This window comes from Leopardus geoffroyi, chromosome A3 (genome assembly GCF_018350155.1).
Source record: "Leopardus geoffroyi isolate Oge1 chromosome A3, O.geoffroyi_Oge1_pat1.0, whole genome shotgun sequence".
NCBI lineage: Eukaryota > Metazoa > Chordata > Mammalia > Carnivora > Felidae > Leopardus > Leopardus geoffroyi.
The window spans coordinates 103,349,254-103,367,639 of record NC_059336.1 but is presented as its reverse complement, the minus strand read 5'-3'; the positions used below and the strand labels follow the sequence as shown (position 1 = coordinate 103,367,639).

General features: G+C 38.9%; 1 protein-coding gene and 1 pseudogene across 7 annotated transcripts in view; one reads left to right on the top strand and one right to left on the bottom strand.

Annotated features, from left to right (window-relative positions):
• Window positions 1-18,386, bottom strand: part of ANAPC1 (anaphase promoting complex subunit 1) — a 98,411-nt gene that overhangs the window by 5,512 nt on the left and 74,513 nt on the right. For 6 of the 7 annotated variants that reach the window (XM_045446884.1, XM_045446890.1, XM_045446889.1 and 3 more), the window contains exons 40-47: window positions 16,250-16,367; window positions 15,217-15,294; window positions 14,789-14,856; window positions 13,640-13,778; window positions 11,421-11,507; window positions 9,604-9,699; window positions 7,474-7,672; window positions 1,610-1,744 (exon numbers count right to left, since the gene is read on the bottom strand). In XM_045446884.1, the coding sequence (XP_045302840.1) occupies window positions 1,610-1,744; window positions 7,474-7,672; window positions 9,604-9,699; window positions 11,421-11,507; window positions 13,640-13,778; window positions 14,789-14,856; window positions 15,217-15,294; window positions 16,250-16,367 (920 nt within the window). Of the gene's footprint in view, window positions 1-1,609; window positions 1,745-5,805; window positions 6,108-7,473; window positions 7,673-9,603; window positions 9,700-11,420; window positions 11,508-13,639; window positions 13,779-14,788; window positions 14,857-15,216; window positions 15,295-16,249; window positions 16,368-18,386 lie in introns of those variants that run through there. The other variant, XM_045446891.1, reaches the window with a different exon arrangement.
• Window positions 3,462-3,993, top strand: LOC123579758 (annotated as a pseudogene).

Genomic DNA, 18,386 nt, shown 5'->3' with positions numbered 1-18,386 from the left:
TCTACTTCTTGTACCATGAAGTGGCAAATGCCTTTCAGAGAAAGCCAGAGTAAATATGGGGTTTCCTCATTATGCTTCCCTTCTCTCATGTACTGCGGACCCTCAATCAATTCTGGCCAGAATGGCTGCTACTAGTTCTTTTAAGTAGCTATTTTAGGGGCGCCTGGGTGGCTCAGTCGGTTAAGGATCAGGCCACAATCTCACAGTTCATGAGTTTGAGCCCTGCATCGGGCTCCGTGCTGACAGCTCAGAGTCTGGAGCCTGCTTCAGATTCTGTGTCTCCTCTCTCTCTGCCCCTCCGCTGCTCACATTTTGTCTCTCTCTCAAAAATGAATAAACTTCAAAAAAAATGTTTTTAATAAACAGCTATTTTATATAGTCTGTCAAAGTTTTATATTTGTTTTTGTGGGAAAATCAATCCAATATAAGCAATTCCCTCATGGCTTTAACTAGAAGTCTTCAGATAGTACATTTTTATCTGAGGTTTTCAAAACAGCAATAAGCTAGTTATGTTATTAAATTTTAAGTGATTAAATGGAGCACTCTTTGCACTTCTTAAAAACAATTTTTGGGGTGCCTGGGTGGCTCAGTAGGTTAAGTGTCTAACTTCGGCTCAGGTCATGATCTCACAGTTGGTGAGTTCAGACCCCCCATCAGGCCCTGTGCTGACAGCTCAGAGCCTGAAGCCTACTTTGGATTCTGTGTCTCCCTCTCCCTCTCTGCCCCTCCCCTCCTTACACTCTCCCTTTCTCTCTCTCTTTCAAAAATAATAAATAAAACATTAAAAAAATGTTAACAATTTTGAATCCTCAATTAATAAGCAGAAATTTGAAAGTGATATAAATAAAGGTGCTTAGAATTAATTATATTTTATGATTCAGATTACTGGGCAAACTGTATCTGAATACATATTCTGAAAAATACAGTGAGATGCCAATATTTTAAAATTGTATTATAAAAACGTTCAAATTCATACAAAACCAGGTACCTGGTCATTTTAAAGCTTTATAATATTAGAAATTAAGATTATGTGATTAAAAAGAAACATCCAAACTAAAAACCCAAAATATAAAGAAAAAGAAAAATAACTTTAATAAAAATTAAGAGAGAAAAATAATATATCCTTTTGATTTATTAGTATATAATGGTGTTTGGGGCTCTTTGAAGAAGAATCCACCCTTCTCTAAATAGAAATAAAAGTTTATGCATGTGTAAAGTTCAGATGGTCTTTTTAGAAAAAGTTCTTGGGGCGCCTGGGTGGCGCAGTCGGTTAAGCGTCCGACTTCAGCCAGGTCACAATCTCGCGGTCCGTGAGTTCGAGCCCCGCGTCGGGCTCTGGGCTGATGGCTCAGAGCCTGGAGCCTGTTTCCGATTCTGTGTCTCCCTCTCTCTCTGCCCCTCCCCCGTTCATGCTCTGTCTCTCTCTGTCCCAAAAATAAATAAACGTTGAAAAAAAAAAAAAAAAGAAAAAGTTCTGAACACCTAAACATGAATGAAGACCAAAGCCTAACTAGAGAAAATAACTCACTAGAAATGCCTCCTACCAAGAAACTTAAAAACTAAGTGAGTCAGTAATACAGGTACTGAGGGGATTTAGGTCTGCAATTACCTTCCAGTCCTACAGACGGCAGGTGCCATGGCGCTGGTACCGAGTGGTAGACGAGGAAACAGGCCAGCATGCTCAGCTGAGATTCCTCAAAGGGCTGCCCACTGAGGTAGGCGTGCACACACACATCACCCCCAGCTGTGAGAGAAACACAAATGGAACTGAAGCAACTGATGACAGAACTGAGAAGCATGAGGGGTGCCTTCCTTCTATTATTTTGTCATCCAGAACTCATTAAGCACTTACCATACACTATGCTGGGCATTAAGGCTACAGTGGTAAAGCAGATAGAGTGCATGCCAGCACGGAGTCTGGAGGGTTGTAAGGGACAGTGACGTTTACACAATGATACAAACAAATGTGTAATGAGAAACTGGGATGAGTGCTATAAAGATGTAGTGGTCACTGAAGTTGTCTCTCCAAACATCCATTTTACAACCTTTCCCTCCAGGATACAACATTTGAGGGGACTGACTTCAGCTCCAGAACCGGATCCTGATTAGTACTGGTCAGACTTTCTCAAACTCTAAGATGCATCAGAATCACGTGGAGGGCTGTTTAAAACACAGATAAGTGGGCCTCATCCCCAAAGTTTCTTGGATGGGGTCAGAAAAACCACATTTCTACGAAGTTGTCAGAAGACGCTGCTGCTGCTCCAGAGACCACGCTTTGAGAACCACTGGCCTAGGTCAATCAAGGCAATCCTACTCTCAACACGGTGATTGGCTCAGGGACCAACAGACCTAGGCTTTCCAGCAAGACACATTCTTTTCCACAGTGACTGATTGAGGAATGTGCATGAGTTCCAATTCAAGCTGCAGACATGAGGAGATGCTTGACAACATTCTGTTAGAGGCTTTTGGGAAAGTAATTTCCTCATCGTTACGGCAAAGCTCCTAGAAGAAGGCTATTCTTCCTCTGTGCAAAATGCTGACCTTGAGGCAAGGAACAGCCATTTTATTACTCTAAGAAAAAGCACTCTGAGGATAAAGCCAAGGCACAGAGTGTAAATAATGGAACCTCAGAGAAATGGGGCTTAAGCACTAGCATTAGATGACCCTTAGCCCACCTTACCTGTGGACTTCCAATAATGTAAGCTTATGTGTGTCCTTATTGTTTAAGCCAGGTTGAGTTAGGTCCTCTGTTACTTGTAGACAAAGACATTTTGATATATAAAGAAAAGTCGAGGAGGAAGGGGGAGGGGAAGGGAGGAAGGAATAGAGTGTAGGAGGGAGGGAGGGAGGGAGGAAGGGAGAGAGAAAAAGAGAGAGAGAGAGAGAGAGAGAGAGAGAGAGAGAAAGATGGCAGGAAAGCTGCCTGAAGTAGTGTGATCTCAGAAGGCCTATGAGAAAGGCCTCTTATATTGAGGCTATAAGAATAAATATAAATTGAGTAAGCACAGAATAAAAGAAAAAGCATATTTAACAGACCTATGCAAGATGGGGGAAAAGAAATTACAACTGCCACCAAAAAAAAAAATCATAAGAGACTACTATGAACAACGACATGCCAACAAATCAGACAACCTAGAAGAAATGGATAAAGGGTAAAGTCATAGAAACATAGGTCTTCTAAGACTGAAACAGGAAGAAACAGAAAATCGGAATAGACTGATTACTAGTAAGGAGTATGAACAGGTAATCTAAAACCCCCCAACAAGCAAAAGTCCAGGACCAGATGGCTTCCCTGGTGAATTCTATCAAACATTCAAACAAAATTCAACACACATCGTTCTCAAACTCTTCCAAAAAACTGGAGAAGGGAATGCTTCCAAACTCATTTTACAAGGCCAGAATTAAGCTAACACCAAAACCAGACAAGGACACCACAAAAAAAGAAATTTACAGACCAATTATTCCTGATGAATATAGATGCAAAAATCCTCAACAAAATATTAGCCAACTGAAGTCAACAATACATTAAAAGGGTTCCCACCACACCTATGGCCAAGGTTTCAACAGAACGCACCAAAATGACATCTCAAATGGAACATGCCATGGAAACCATGATGTTCAGGTTTCACAGGTTTGCTGGGGACAAAGGCAAAAGAGGACCTGAAAGTATTCATGGAAAAGGAGTTCTCTGGATTTTTAGAAAATCAAAAAGACCCTATGGCCGTAGACAAAATAATGAAGGATGTGGACCAGTGTTGAGATGGCAAAGTAGGCTTCCAGGGCTTCTTTTCACTGACTGCTGGGCTCACCATTGCATGCAACGAATATTTTGTGGTATACATGAAGCAGAAGTGAAAGAAGCAGGCAACACTGAGCAGCCTGATGAGAGTTCTCCTAAAGGATCTCTTAAGGAATCTGTCCCACAGCTTCCCCCTGTATAAAGGATTCCATGAACAGATCAGGACCCTCGGAAACTATACAAATAAAATCTAATTTTTAGATTTTGACAAGCAGAGAAAGAAGTCAGTGAAAGCTAGATAAGCTTTTGATTTTTGTATTTTTTGCATCCTTTTACCCTCAATAAACAAATTCCTTTTTTAGTTCCTCAAAAACACCACCACCACCAAAAACAAAATACAATACTTTTAGAAGGATCATATATACCACAATCAAGTGGGATTTATTCCAGGAATGCAAGGATGGTCCAACATCTACAAATTAGAGTGATATACCACATTGACAAAATAAAGGATAAAAATCACATGATCTCAATACAAAAAAAAAGCATTTAACAAAATTCAGCATCCATTTATGATAAAAACACTAAACAAAGTGTATATAAAAGAAATGTACCCTAAACATAATAAAGGCCACATATGACAAAACCATAGTTAACATCATACTCAACACAGAGAAAGTAACAGTTTTTCATTTAAAACAGGAACAAGGCAAGGATGCCCACTCTTGCCTCTTGTATTCAACACAGTAGTGGAAGTCCTAGCCATAGCAATTAGGCAAGAAGAAGAAATAAAAGGCATCCAAACTGGAAAGGAAGATTTCAAACTATACTACAAAACTATAGTAATCAAATAGTTGGTATTAAATACATAAAAGCACATAGATCAACAGAACAGAGAGCCCAAAAATAAACACACACATATAAGGCTAATCAATTTACAACAAGGAGTCAAGCATATACAATGAGGAAAGGACAGTCTCTTCAATAAATGGTGAGGGGGAAAATGGATAGCCACATTCAAAAGAATAAAAATGTACCATCTTACACTATAAACAAAAACTAACTCAAAATGGGTTAAAGACCTGAATGTGAGGCCTGAAACTATAAAACTCCTAGAAGAAAACATGGTTAGTAAGATCCTTGACATCAGTCTTTGGTGTTGAATTTTTGGAAATGACTCCAAAAACAAAAGCAACAAAAGCAAAAATAAACAAGTGGGACTACCTCAAACTAAAAAACTTCTGCACAGCAAAGGCAACCATCAACAAAATGAAAAGGCAACTTACTAAATGGGAAAAAAATATCTGCAAATCATATATCCAATAAGGGGCTAATACCAAAAATACACGAAAAAACTCAAAAAAACTTAACAGCAAAAAAGAAAAAAGAAAAAAAAATCCAATTAATGTGCAGGGGACATAAATAGACATTTTTTCCCAAGAACAATACAGATGGCTAACACACTCATGAAAGATGTTCAACCTCACTGTCAGAGATATGCAAATCAAAACCACAATGAGGTATTACCCCCCCCCCACCTGTTGGAATTATCACCTGTTGGAATAGCTATTATCAAAAAGGCAGGAAATAATAAGTGTTGGAGAGAACGTGGAAAAAAGGAAACTCTCTTGTACTGTTGGTGGGAATGCAAACTGGCACAGCCACTATGGAAAACAGTATGGAGGTTCCTCAAAACATTAAAAATAGATCTATCACGTGATCCAGCAATCCCACTGCTGGGTATTTATCCAGAGAAAACAAGAACACTAAGTCAAAAAGATATTCAGTTTGTTGCAGCATTATTTACCATAGCCAAGATATGGAAACAACCTAAGAGTCCATCAACAGATGAATGGGTACAGATGTGGTATATATACACAATAGAATACTACTCCACCATTCAAAAAAATGAAATCTTGCCATTTGCAACAACATGGATGGACTATGATGGTATTACACTAAGTGAAATAAGTCCGTCAAAGAAGGACAAATGCATATGATTTCATGTATATGTGGAACCTAAAAAACAAAACAAAACTCATATATAAAGAGAACAGAGTGGTGGTTATCACAGGGGAAGGGGGTTGGGAGGTGGGTAAAAAGGATGAAGGGGGTCAACTAGTATGGTGATGGATGATAACTAGACTTACTATGGTGGTCACTTTGCTGTATATGCATATATCAGATTATTATGCTGTACACCTGAAATTAATATAATGCATTCTATTGAAACCAATACAAAATTGGAATCAATTTTACCTCAATTTATAAAGTGATGGTTCTTCACTAAAAAATAAATGCACATTTTTGGCAATCATAGTGGCAAGTCAAATTTGGTAGAGAACAGTGTTGTAAACCACCAAATGCCCTAAAAGAGCAATAAGAAAAAAGCAATTCAGGGCACTATTATAGAAAGTGCTCTAGTCACTGCCAAAGTTTCATTACTGATACAAAATGTGCAAATCAGACAATCTGAAAAGGATTAAAGACATACTTCTTATCAAGAGCAAAGGTCTGCTATATATGATCAAATGCTGAACTGAATACAAAATATCAAAACCTATATAATAATCTGTATTTTCCCCAAAAATGAGAACAAAAATGAGATTTTTAAAAGTTTAAAACTACATGACCTTTTGATTCAGAGAGAAAATGATAGAACAATGTAGGTATTAAACAAACACTTGGAGTTTGAAACAGTTGTTTTCCATGTATATCCTTCACAATCTGGTTGACAATTTTTTTTTCAGAAATGTATTTCCTAATATTACAGTAGATAATTTTTACTTTAATAATATTCAAGCACGGTTAATATAATAACTGTCAAGATAGTAATCTACTGCTTACCAACAGCTTTAACGCATCAAGAATTGTTACTACTTATGTTACCAGGGTTAGTATTTACCCAAAACTGGTTGCTGTCAGATATATATCGGAAGGTATTTGAATGAACTGAAAAGAGTAAAAAGACGAAGGAGTTGACTTAAAATCAATTTCAGACATATATCACACATCAGACAGATTTCCATAAATCAGAAGGCTCATCATTTGTCTCACATGAGGCATAATTACTTCCACACTATTAGGAGTAACTTTACAATTCCCCTGTAGTCACAAGTCTGTACTTCCAAACCACAGTCACCTGATGTCCCAGGTTCCCACTGACTGATTCACAGAGCTGGTAAAACAAACATTCACCCTAAGCACACATCAAGTTTTCAGTGTAAACAGAGTGGAGACACATGAAAGGGAAGAAAATAGCTACTGGCTTCACAGGAGGTGACAGGCTACACCCTTAAGAAATAGCCGATAAAGGTGCTAGAAAGGAAACAAGATCTGATGCTAGAAAAGCTAAAACAAGTTCCTAAGTGTCAAGTGGTATTTAAATACCATATATATATATACATGTATATATATACATTTAAAATGCCGCATATATATATACACACACACATACACGTGTGTGTGTACAATATATATGTGTGCATAACAGATATGCACATGCACGCGCACGTGTGTGTGTGTATATATAGTTGTATTAAGCAGAGTTAAATATATTTTTAAAGAAGTTGAAGTAAATAATCAGAGTCCAATTCGTTACTGAAAACATTAAATCTATAGCCATTCTAGCTTATACTCAGATTTATCTTATTTACCAACAAAAGAAAATGTCACAACAGAAAAGCCTGAGTCCCAATGTATCTTAAAAGCACAGGGCATGATGCTATTATTACCTTGTAGCCACTGGTCCAGAGTATTATCAATAGTGCATTTGACAACAGGGAGGAACTCAGAGTTCATAAAGAGTCCCCGCTTAGGATGGTTCTGCAGCCGTTCCTGATGGCTCCTGGAGCTGAAAAACTCTAACACCAACTTTATCTGCCAAAGTTCAGATGTCTCAGACATTTCTCTTCTTCCTAGTCTTCTCATAGCCTTGAAGAAACAAAAGGAAAAGCAGTCCACTTCATGAAAGAGTGAAGGGGCCCTAACTGTCTCTTCCTCAGAGTTGTATTATCGATAGAGTATTTTTTAAATACGGCTCATAGATCAATAAAGGGCAGAGGAGAATCCATTCCATGTTTTGATGCCATGTGCCCCACAGAGGAGCCCTCCACTGGGTACAGATACACATCTACTCTTCAATACTCTCTTCAATACGATCCCCACATAAATAGCTTCCGGTAAAAGCAACAGTGGCAAATGAGCTCATTCTTGCCTCAATGGCTCTGAAAAATGAAAACCCACCAGGTCTCCTGCCAATCAGTCACTTCTGGGAAACCCAAGTGGGGCACAACGATTTGGCTGGGATCAGGCCAGGGATCCCAGGGCTCAGAAGGCAAACACAATACTACTGATAATACTGCTCTTGGGACCCATCTGCAAAGTCACCATGGCTACAACCAGCGGGAATGTTCTTCTGCAGACACCTGCCCACAACTGTGAAGGGATAACAGTTCAGAGCATAAAAAGGGAATACTTCCAGCCAACAAATGAAAAACACAACTCATTACTTGGCTGCTATATAGAGAGGTGTTGTGAGAAAGCAGTCTCAGAGTGGGTATCATATAATCATACTTTCCAATTAAAAAACGTGGATGGATACCAGACAATAATGCCATTCTGGGCCATCTGGTTATATTAGAAGGTGCCTTTTAAGTAAGAATGCTACTTAACAGAATGTGATTTGCAGGTTTTTGGGAATTATCCCCTGCCTAAACATCATTTTCCCACTTTTCAAGAGAGATTATTTTGCCATTACAGATTATTTCCTTTGGCTTTAAACAATGAGTCCCAAATACTTATCTGTGAACTCATCATATCATATTCACTTAAAGAGTTGTTTAAAACCACAGACCTGGACCTCATCCCAGAAATTCTGATTCAGTAGATGATATAGAATAGGATTTGAAGATCTGTATTTTTAAGATTCCTTATATAAATTAAAGCCAAGTTAAAAACCTCCTGGCTTAGCTTAATTTTGGGTCTGAAAGTCACATGACATAAGTCGTATGTACTACTAATAACCAAAACTGAATAAATTGGTCTCATCCTTTAGAGAAGCTATTAAGCATTATTTTCTACATTACAACTTTCAGGCTCTCTTAAAACAGCAACAACACGGGGCTCCTGGGTGGCTCAGTCGGTTGAGCGGCCGACTTCGGCTCAGGTCATGATCTCGCGGTCTGTGAGTTCAAGCCCCGCATCGGGCTCTGTGCTGACAGCTCAGGGCCTAGAGCCTGTTTTGGATTCTGTGTCTCCCTCTCTCTGACCCTCCCCCATTCATGCTCTGTCTCTCTCTGTCTCAAAAATAAATAAATGTTAAAAAAATAAAAATAAAAAAAAAATAAATAAAACAGCAACAACACAAAAATTTTAAAGTGATTTAGTTTCCTAAATCACTACATACTGATACCATAACCTCTTGCAACCTTAATCACACAGATATAATTTCACGTTACTGCCATCACTAGGGCACTGTTTGTTCATTTACTGCTCGTTGGCATATCCTATCCCTGAAGAGGCTTTGTCAGGAAGGAGACAAGAGACCACCCAATGATGCTGGGGGAGAAAAGGGAGGGAATGTTCTTTTCCTCTGCTAATCAGGGAAAGAGAAAAAAAGGGAAGAATGGGGACCATAGAGTAAGACAATCCACTAAGAGGCATTCCTGTTATCATAAATTCTAAGCTTTTTTTGTCATATACAGAGTTTTCAAGTTTTATAGGGTTTCCTTTTTGTGTATTTCTAAAAGCAAATGAGAGACCAAAAAGATGGGACGCAGAGGGAACCTTACCTCATGGTTCAGTATGTTACTTAAAATACAGTATATATCTCATCAGAATTAGAATATGTTTTTTGACCATACCTGATCCATTGCTATGTATGCAGGCAACATCTCTGGGGTCTCCTGAGTGACACATTCATAGAGTACTGAAGAAAACAGATCCAGAATTTCCTGTTTCTGTGAAAAATCAGAAACACTTTGTAGCACATCAATATATTCCAAAATCAATTCAAGATTGTATAGCAACTACTATGGCCAATTCTTAAGCTCTGCAATCAATGACATAATAGGGTAAAACAGCTATCTCTTTATAAATCATAGTGAATGCAACACTAAACATCAATAAAATATAACAAAGTCCCAAAGGACAGTTATGGATGTAAGTGCTGTGAGGAGAGGAAGGATCAGCAGAGGTAATGAGCAAACAGGACACATAGAGATATGCCCTGGGTTAGGCTGGCAAGAGCAAGATCCAGAAAGAAAACCCAGCATCCACAAAGATGCAGCAGAAAACACTGAGCAGAAGAGGCATGGAGGAGGCAGCACAGCCAAATCCAGCTAGGCTTAAGGAAGGGCACAGACTTTCATCAGAGACCTGTGGCCCTGAGTGCATGCCCAGCCCTTACTAGCTGTGTGATCTTGGGCATGTGAGATCTCTGAGTGGGATTTCCTCATCTGTAAACCTGGAATGATAAAGTACCTACCCCCAGAGTCAGAAAAATGAGAAAATTACATAAAGTACTGAGCAAAGTATCTAGTAAATAGTAAAGATTCAATACGTTAAAGGGGTTAAAATTATTTCATTTAACCCTCAAATCAACAATGTAAGGTAGGTTCTACCATAATCCCACTTTTAGAAATGAGGAAACTGCATCTTGGAGCATTAAAAATTTTCCCAAAGCTACACGCACTTATAGGCAACAGGTGACCAATCCCAGATAGCAAATTCCTACATCCAAGCTTTGCGATCTGCAATGATGGATTAAATAACATATCCACTGGGCACCCTTTGAATCCTGAAGAGAACAACAGTTTTATGACCAACAGAAAAAAGTGTTATAAAATACAGAGGAATAAGATTACGTAAAAGTAAGAGAAAGGTAAGAAACACTGAAAATAGCAATCAGTACAACAATGCACATTAATATCACCTATCGAAATTAACGTCTTAGAAGTTTTTTTGTTTTATACACACACACACACACACACACACACACACACACACACACACACACACACTGGAATATTACTCAGTCGTCAAAAAGAATGAAATCTTCCCATTTCCAATGACATGGATGGAGCTACACTGCATTATGCTAAGCGATAGAAGTCCATCCGAGAAAGACAAATACCATATGATTTCACTCATATGTGGACTTTAAGAAAGAAAACAGATGAACATATGGGAAGAGGGAGAAAAAAGAAGAAAGCGGAAACAAATCACAAGACACTCTTAACGACAGAGAATAAACTGATGGTTGATGGAGAGAGGTAGGTGGAAGATGGGCTGGGTGGGAGATGGATACTAAGGAGGGCACTTGTGATGAGCACTGGGTATTGTATGTAAGTGACGAATCACCGAATTCTACTCCTGAAACCAATACTGCAGTGCATGTTAACTAAAAGTTAAATAAAAAATTTTTTTAAATAAAAGAAAATTAAAAAAAAAAAAAAAAAACTTTAAGTCGTTTCTTGTATCAAGGTAGGCAGTTATCGAATTTAACAGTTTTAGTCTATGAAAAATGTGCATTTGCCAAGCAAAAATCATCCAACATACCTGAGGTGTATCAGCAATCTCAAAGACAGGTCCAGATGTTACAGAGGTTTATGGTGGTGTCCGCAGGTAGAAATAATAGCAAATTGTAGTCTAACAGCTAAGCAAAACATATGACACATACCTGACCCATGTTCACAGTCGGTTTGCAGAAATATTCAGCAAATGACAGAAGTGCTGGATCAGAAGTGAATGCTGAAATTGTTTCTGGCTGAAAAAAATAAACAGCAGCAACAAATATAAGTGAGATATTAGAGGTTATTTTCCTTACTACTCAAATTGTAATATATGCAGTTGTAGGAAATCAATCTCACTGTTTTCACACAATGTTCCCATAAAGCCCAAGGTTGTACAAACTTGCTAGCGCTTCACCAACCTGTTCTGCTAAGAAGTTACAAGAAGCTTTTCTGCACAAGCCAAATATGAGCGACTGATTTATTAGAGGCCAATAATAAATAAGTCTTTCTTATACAGCTTGCCCCCAAAAGGCTCTCCCCTCTTCTTCATGAACTAACTGAAAAACAAGTAAGAAAGCAGAACTGGGGCGCCTGGGTGGCTCAGTCGGTTGAGCGTCCGACTTCGGCTCAGGTCATGATCTCACGGTCTGTGGGTTCGAGCCCTGCATCGGACTCTGTGCTGACAGCTCAGAGCCTGGAGCCTGCTTCAGATTCTGTGTCTCCCTCTCTCTGTGCCCCGTCCCCGCTTATGCTCTGTCTCTCTCTCCCTCAAGAATAAATAAAACATTAAAAAAAAAAAAAAAAAGAAAGAAAGTAGAACTGTTACTGAAAAGATAAGGACAAAAGCCTATGTACCACTCAAGCCACTCACAAATAGGTAAAGACCGGATGATTCCACTTATATGAGGATGCTAGAGTAATCAAATTCAGAGACAGAAAGCAGAATGGCAGGTGCCTGGGGCTGGGAGAAGGAGGAACGGGGAGCTGCTGTTCAATGGGTACGGAGGTTCAGTTTTACACGATCAAAGAGTCCTGCAGATGGATGGTGGTGGAGACTACACAACAGAGTGAAGGGACCGAATACTACTGAACTGTACACTCAAAAAAAGGGCTAGGACAGCAAATTTTATGTGTATTTAGCCACAAAAAAAAAAAAAAAAAAAAAAAAAATCGCTCACAGTTCAAGACCAAAAATGGAATATAAAAGTATTAAAAAGTATTACCATTTTCCACTGAGGTTTATATTTTACTTCTGAATTCCCAACAAGCAGGAAATTGAGATGTCTTTCAATCTTTATGTAATTTTCCAATTCAAAATCAAGTGTAAACTTACCTATTTTCTTTACAAATTAGATTAGGGTGTTTAAGATGGGCTCTAATTTATATAAACAATAGTGTTTAAGTTAAGCAGTATCCAAAAGTCCTTCAAGACTATTTCATAGACAACCTATCAAAACTGCCGAACCAATACGCTGATGCCAACTACGTCTACTTAAACCCTGGGAACTATCATAAAGGCTCAGTCATAAGTAACTGACTCAAAATGAAATGTGTGTTCAATTAAAATAAACACCATCTCCTTATGAGGGAACACAAAGAATGCTAATCCAGTCCTCGGGCCACCACTCAGCCAGTCCACCAGCCACATTTTTGCCTCCACAACTACCCTCCAGGGGTCCTGACTGCTTTAAACAGCCACTCAATATATCTTCTGCAGAACACATTTGCTCGGGGAATTCCTGAAAACTGCAGTTAAGCTGAGACATTTCACTGTTAGACTGAGGAACACATTTCTAGCATGGGGAACTTATTTGAGTTCTGGAATGTAGAGTAAAATACGTACTGACCACAGTGGGCACCACTGTGTCTCACACACTCTTACTTCAACTACTTTTTCATTCTAAATACTCTTGCATTAGCAGTTAAGTACTATGAGAATCATAAAGCAAATTGATAAAGCTGTCCTCACTTTATCCTCACCAAGATTAGAGCAACAAACAGGGAATGGGAGTTAAGAATGAAACTAATTAGTGCTACCTTACAAAAAATTTTCTCTATTTCTGCCATGAATTAGGCAAATCTTAACGTGAAGATTAAGAAGTAAAACTATTAAACTATACATTTTTATAGTGTTAAGATACATTGTCCCTGCTGCCAAATGTAAAGCATCCTTAGACGCTGGGTAGGTGGCCCACACTGTACTGTGGTTGCTACATGAAACAACAAACAGACCCACGGCCATTCAGCCTTTACCGTTTGCAGCAACGGGACAGAGCAGATTCGCCTAAACGGTACCGTAACTGTCAACACACAAGTACGTGCTTTGGGACAGTGGGATTTGTAATCATTCCCTCTCATCCTTGAGTTTTTACCCAATCAATACTACCTTGAAAGCCCGAGCTTCAGAGTTCCTGTTAGCAACAGTCTGGGCCAACAAACTTTGCCACCCCATCGGATCTTCCTTGTAGGAGAGCTGACCCGCTCTGAGCTTAACATATAGAACCCCATCCTTAGAAAGGATTGATCTGAAAGAAAACAAGAATGATTTTATAGGAGGTATTATTTGCAGTTCTCAGCTGGAAACAGAGTGTCTCTCCACACCATGTTCACGTGAAATGACGTCTTTATTATTTTCCAGTAAGGCATATGATTATTTACTGAGCCTAAAATTAAATCAGTCCCTACGAGAAAGCCAAAATGAAGTTCTACTTTTCTTTGGTGTCTGGGTTCACGGAACTTGTTCAGTAAGAAGGGGCTCTGCTCAAGTGTGAGCTTCAAAGGCAGTATTTCATCGGACACTTCTTCATATTCCCTTTATCCTCTAGCACTATGAGTGGGACACTGGAAGTACTAAGTACCTGCTGATTGGTTTGCAGCAGAAAAAAAAATGCTGCAAATCTAAAAAGAACAATACAGAAAACAGCTAACATATACTTTAAGGGAAAAATAAATTGGGACCAAACCATAACAATTTTTATGGGCTTGTTAAACCTTTTGGAAATTTAAACACTTATGCACTACTTAATGCATAAAATTAACACTCTGTTCATTAAAGCGACTACTTGCATGTGACTATTTCCACCCAAAAGCAATCTATCATGATTTTAATTTTATGAGAACAATCCAACAAAAGAATGACAAAAAGATGCAAAAGATGTGGTCTGACAAACATCAGTGGTTATAAAGTTCCTTTAGTAGATGGACACATATGCTAGCCTTACTTTTTTTTTTTCCAGCCTTACTTTCTTACACTGATTACCTCTCATTACTGCTACAACGGACAATTCCATTATTGTACCAACTTATGTCACTTCAAGTTTCTCATTGAATAAATGTAACTGTTTTCTAAACTGAATCTCATAATTCAAACTGTGTTTCAAAGTTATAAACCACTTTACTCAAAATATACTCTACATATTGTCCTGAATGAGATCAAAGGGTGACAAGGACCATTCCAGTGAAGAATCTGCAATTTCTACCTTCCCATATACTTCATTCACTTCACAGATACATCTAAGAAATTCAATATACTTACTTCAAGTGTTGTGTTCCCTTGCTTAAATCTATGAGCAGTTCCCAGTATCGTGGCCCTTTTACTTTAATCTGCCAAGATAAATGTGAACAGTCAATCCAATGCTAAAAGGCGCCGGTTTGAAAAATGAAACCCATGTTTCTCAGAGGAAATAAAAACAACGGGGCTAGAAAGAGACACTGAAAAGTTAACAAGCTCCATTTCCAGACACATATGTCTGTGAATCAAGTTCTGAGGCCATCTAACCTATCAGTAAAGACCTCCAAGTAAAGACTTTCTCTGTTCCTCCTGACAACTCCTCCTGGGGCTGCTTTCTGATTTCCTACAGAACACCGAGAAAGCAGAGGCTTTTATTTAGCTATCTCTGATGCTATACTGTTCTAGTTGAACTGATCCCTTGTGTACATCTCCCTAAATCACATCCCACTTACCTGCTTTAAAAGGTGGAGTTCTGGAAGAAGGGTAGGGGCCATCAATTCTTCTTTGGTTTGTTCATACCATTGAGTACCCTTCACAAATGTAAAAGAACAGCCACAATTCACTATGTAGTTAGGGGAAGCTACAAAGAAGAAACATCATTCTGTACTTCTTCCCCACACTTTCCACACAGATTGTCAAATGGCATAAAATGCTCTCTGACATCAAGTCTTAAAGGGCTAAGTCTACAATCCTTTGCTGGACCTGTATCACCTTACACCAACCACTTCGAGCCTTGCACTTCACATGCTAGCAGTGCACTTCTGAGGCCTCTGGGTTTCTGTACACGCTGTCTTCACTACTGGAAACATGCCCCTGCTCAGCTGGCAAACACTGTGTCTCAGCCCAAACACTGTGTCCACCGCGACGACCTCCCTGATCCTCAACAGCTAGATGGAGCATTTCCCCTCTACGCCCCCTGCATTCTACACATACTCCCAATTACCACTCTATTCTTACTGCACCCATGCCTGACCACCCAGTGGACAGAAGTCCCTTAAGGAATACAACAGTTTAATTTTTGAACCCCAGAGCCTAGCATAGTTTTGATACACAGAAAGTACTTAATAATATTCTGAATGAAGGAAGGATAGACACATGACTTATTTATATAATCAGTACATCTAAATCAAAGATCTCTCATCAAATACATGATCTTGGGCTTTAAAGCATCCTGCAAACAAATCTAAGAATAGTTCTAATTTAACTCTTCTTTAGAACACGGGCATTTTCAAACATGGACGTTTTCAAACTATAGGCTCCACGGACAAAAGAGCAGCTGATGACCTCTAAAATATTGCTCTCATAGACTATAAACGAGCCCAAATGGCCTGGCAGGATGTACACAAATTTTAGAAGCTTCAATTTTTATAAGAGGTTAATTCACCACTGCCATTTTTTAAAGGACAACATTTTTGAAATATTTGAGCTGCAAACAGGTATGAGTGGTAACAAAATTACAAATAAATGGAAGGAGGAAAGAATTACCTTATAGGTAACTTCTAAAAGGGCATAGCAGGGCATGTTTGTATCCACGTCCACAGGCACCAGGAGCCTCGGTTCTGCAGCCAGCACATATAGGTGCCGCAGAGCCTGGAGATGATACCTATCCACAGAAGACACAGGGAGGAGGTAACAAACAGGGGACAACAGTGTGAGCTCTACAACCTGCTGCTGCTGACACCCTGAACCACAACAGAAGCGGGGGTTGCTATCTTCCCATGACAGCAATCCTAACGGAGGACGACAAGATTCAGTTAAAAAGCAATGGACAGATTCTCTTTAAAAAATTACAGGGACGCCTCAGTGGCTCAGTTGGTTAGGCCACTGACTTCGGCTCAGGTCATGATCTCACAGTTCGTGAGTTCGAGCCCCGCGTCAGGCTCTGTGCTGACAGCTTGGAGCCTGGAGCCTGCTTCAGATTCTGTGTCTCCCTCTCTCTCTCTACCCCTCCTCTGCTCACACTCTGTGTCTCTCTCTCAATAATAAATAAACATTAAAAAATTAAAATAAAATAAAATAAAATAAAATAAAATAAAATAAAATAAAATAAAATAAAAATAAATTACAGACACACGATCCTCGACCCAAGAATTCCTTACATGCATTTTCACAGTTAAGAGGTTTTAAAGGAGGTAAAAATTATCTTAACGTGAAAATAATTCATCCCTTATAAAATTTCTCAAATAATCCTTTTCTGCCCCACACACGCATTTTTTACCTTCCTACTAGGGACTTATTTCTAGTTATTTGGTTTTTGGCTTCAGGGTTGATAGTAGAGGGAGAAGGAAAGCTCTTCTACATACACACACTTCTCTACACAAATGCATACACACACCTGGAATCTAGGACACCAAAAACTAATGGGTAAGATTACAGTAATATTTTTCTTTCTGTGTGCTTTTCTGAGTTTTCCAAAAAAAATTTTAAACTTTAAAATTTGTATTTCAGGGGCGCCTGGGTGGTTCAGTCGGTTAGGCGGCTGACTTCGGCTCAGGTCGTGATCTCGCGGTCTGTGAGTTCGAGCCCCGCATCGGGCTCTGTGCTGACAGCTCAGAGCCTGGAGCCTGTTTCAGATTCTGTGTCTCCCTCTCTCTGACCCTCTCCTGTTCATGCTCTGTCTCTCTCTGTCTCAAAAATAAATAAACGTTAAAAAAAAAATTTTTTTTTTAAATAAAATAAAATTTGTATTTCAGCATTTCGACACAAAAAATTTTTTAAGATGGCATTTTAAGATGTCATAAAAGGATAAAATGAGACTTAAAATTTTTCTTTTTAAACTTTAGTTACAGCAATAGCCTCCCTCTTCTCACCCAAACCTACCCTTTCCTATAAACTGATTAGAACTGAAAGCAACTCAAAGCCAGAAAAAAAATATTTATCAGTTACATAAAAGTTCCTGGTGCTGATCACTAACTTGCTTTGTTCAAAATAGCTACACCAAATGATTCTCTGACCAGCAATATAGGAGTGTGGCTCTCTGTTGTACTCTAACCAATAATTGGCTTTAACAGTTCAAAAAGTCTTTCCTAAGCTGACCAGACACCACTTGTCAGAGTTGTATTATTTTAACAAGAATATTCTTGTGCTCCACCTATCATCAGAGTTTGGACATCAGATTAGGCAGCTTTTACAAAACAGCTTACTTTCATTTATCACTTTAAACTACATTATGCTATAGTTTGACAGCTTAGTTACTACAATTAATGCTCCATCTCTTGAGGCTTTTCTTAGCAGATGAGCTGAATGCACTGGTCACTGCAGATGTCTCTGGAATATAAGGAGCTATTTTCTTCCCTTCCTCTGGATCCAGTGGAAACCAGCGATGCCTGAAACTTCTGGGGAAAATTGAAGAGCTGCTGATGGTTCTTTGTGCTCTAAAATGCAGAACTTCTGTATTATCAGACCTTTTCTACATGTGTGAGGTCTTATGGCTCAATGCCACTTCTAATTTGTCTCTGATTCTTTGCTGCATTTTGCTTTTCATGTCCCTTCCATTTCATTTATACAAAACTTCTCAGCATGCAGGATGCCTAGACAGACCAGTCAGTTAAGTTTCTGACCCCTGATTTCAGCTCAGGCCATGATCTCACATTTCATGAGAATGAGCCCTGAGTCAGGCTCT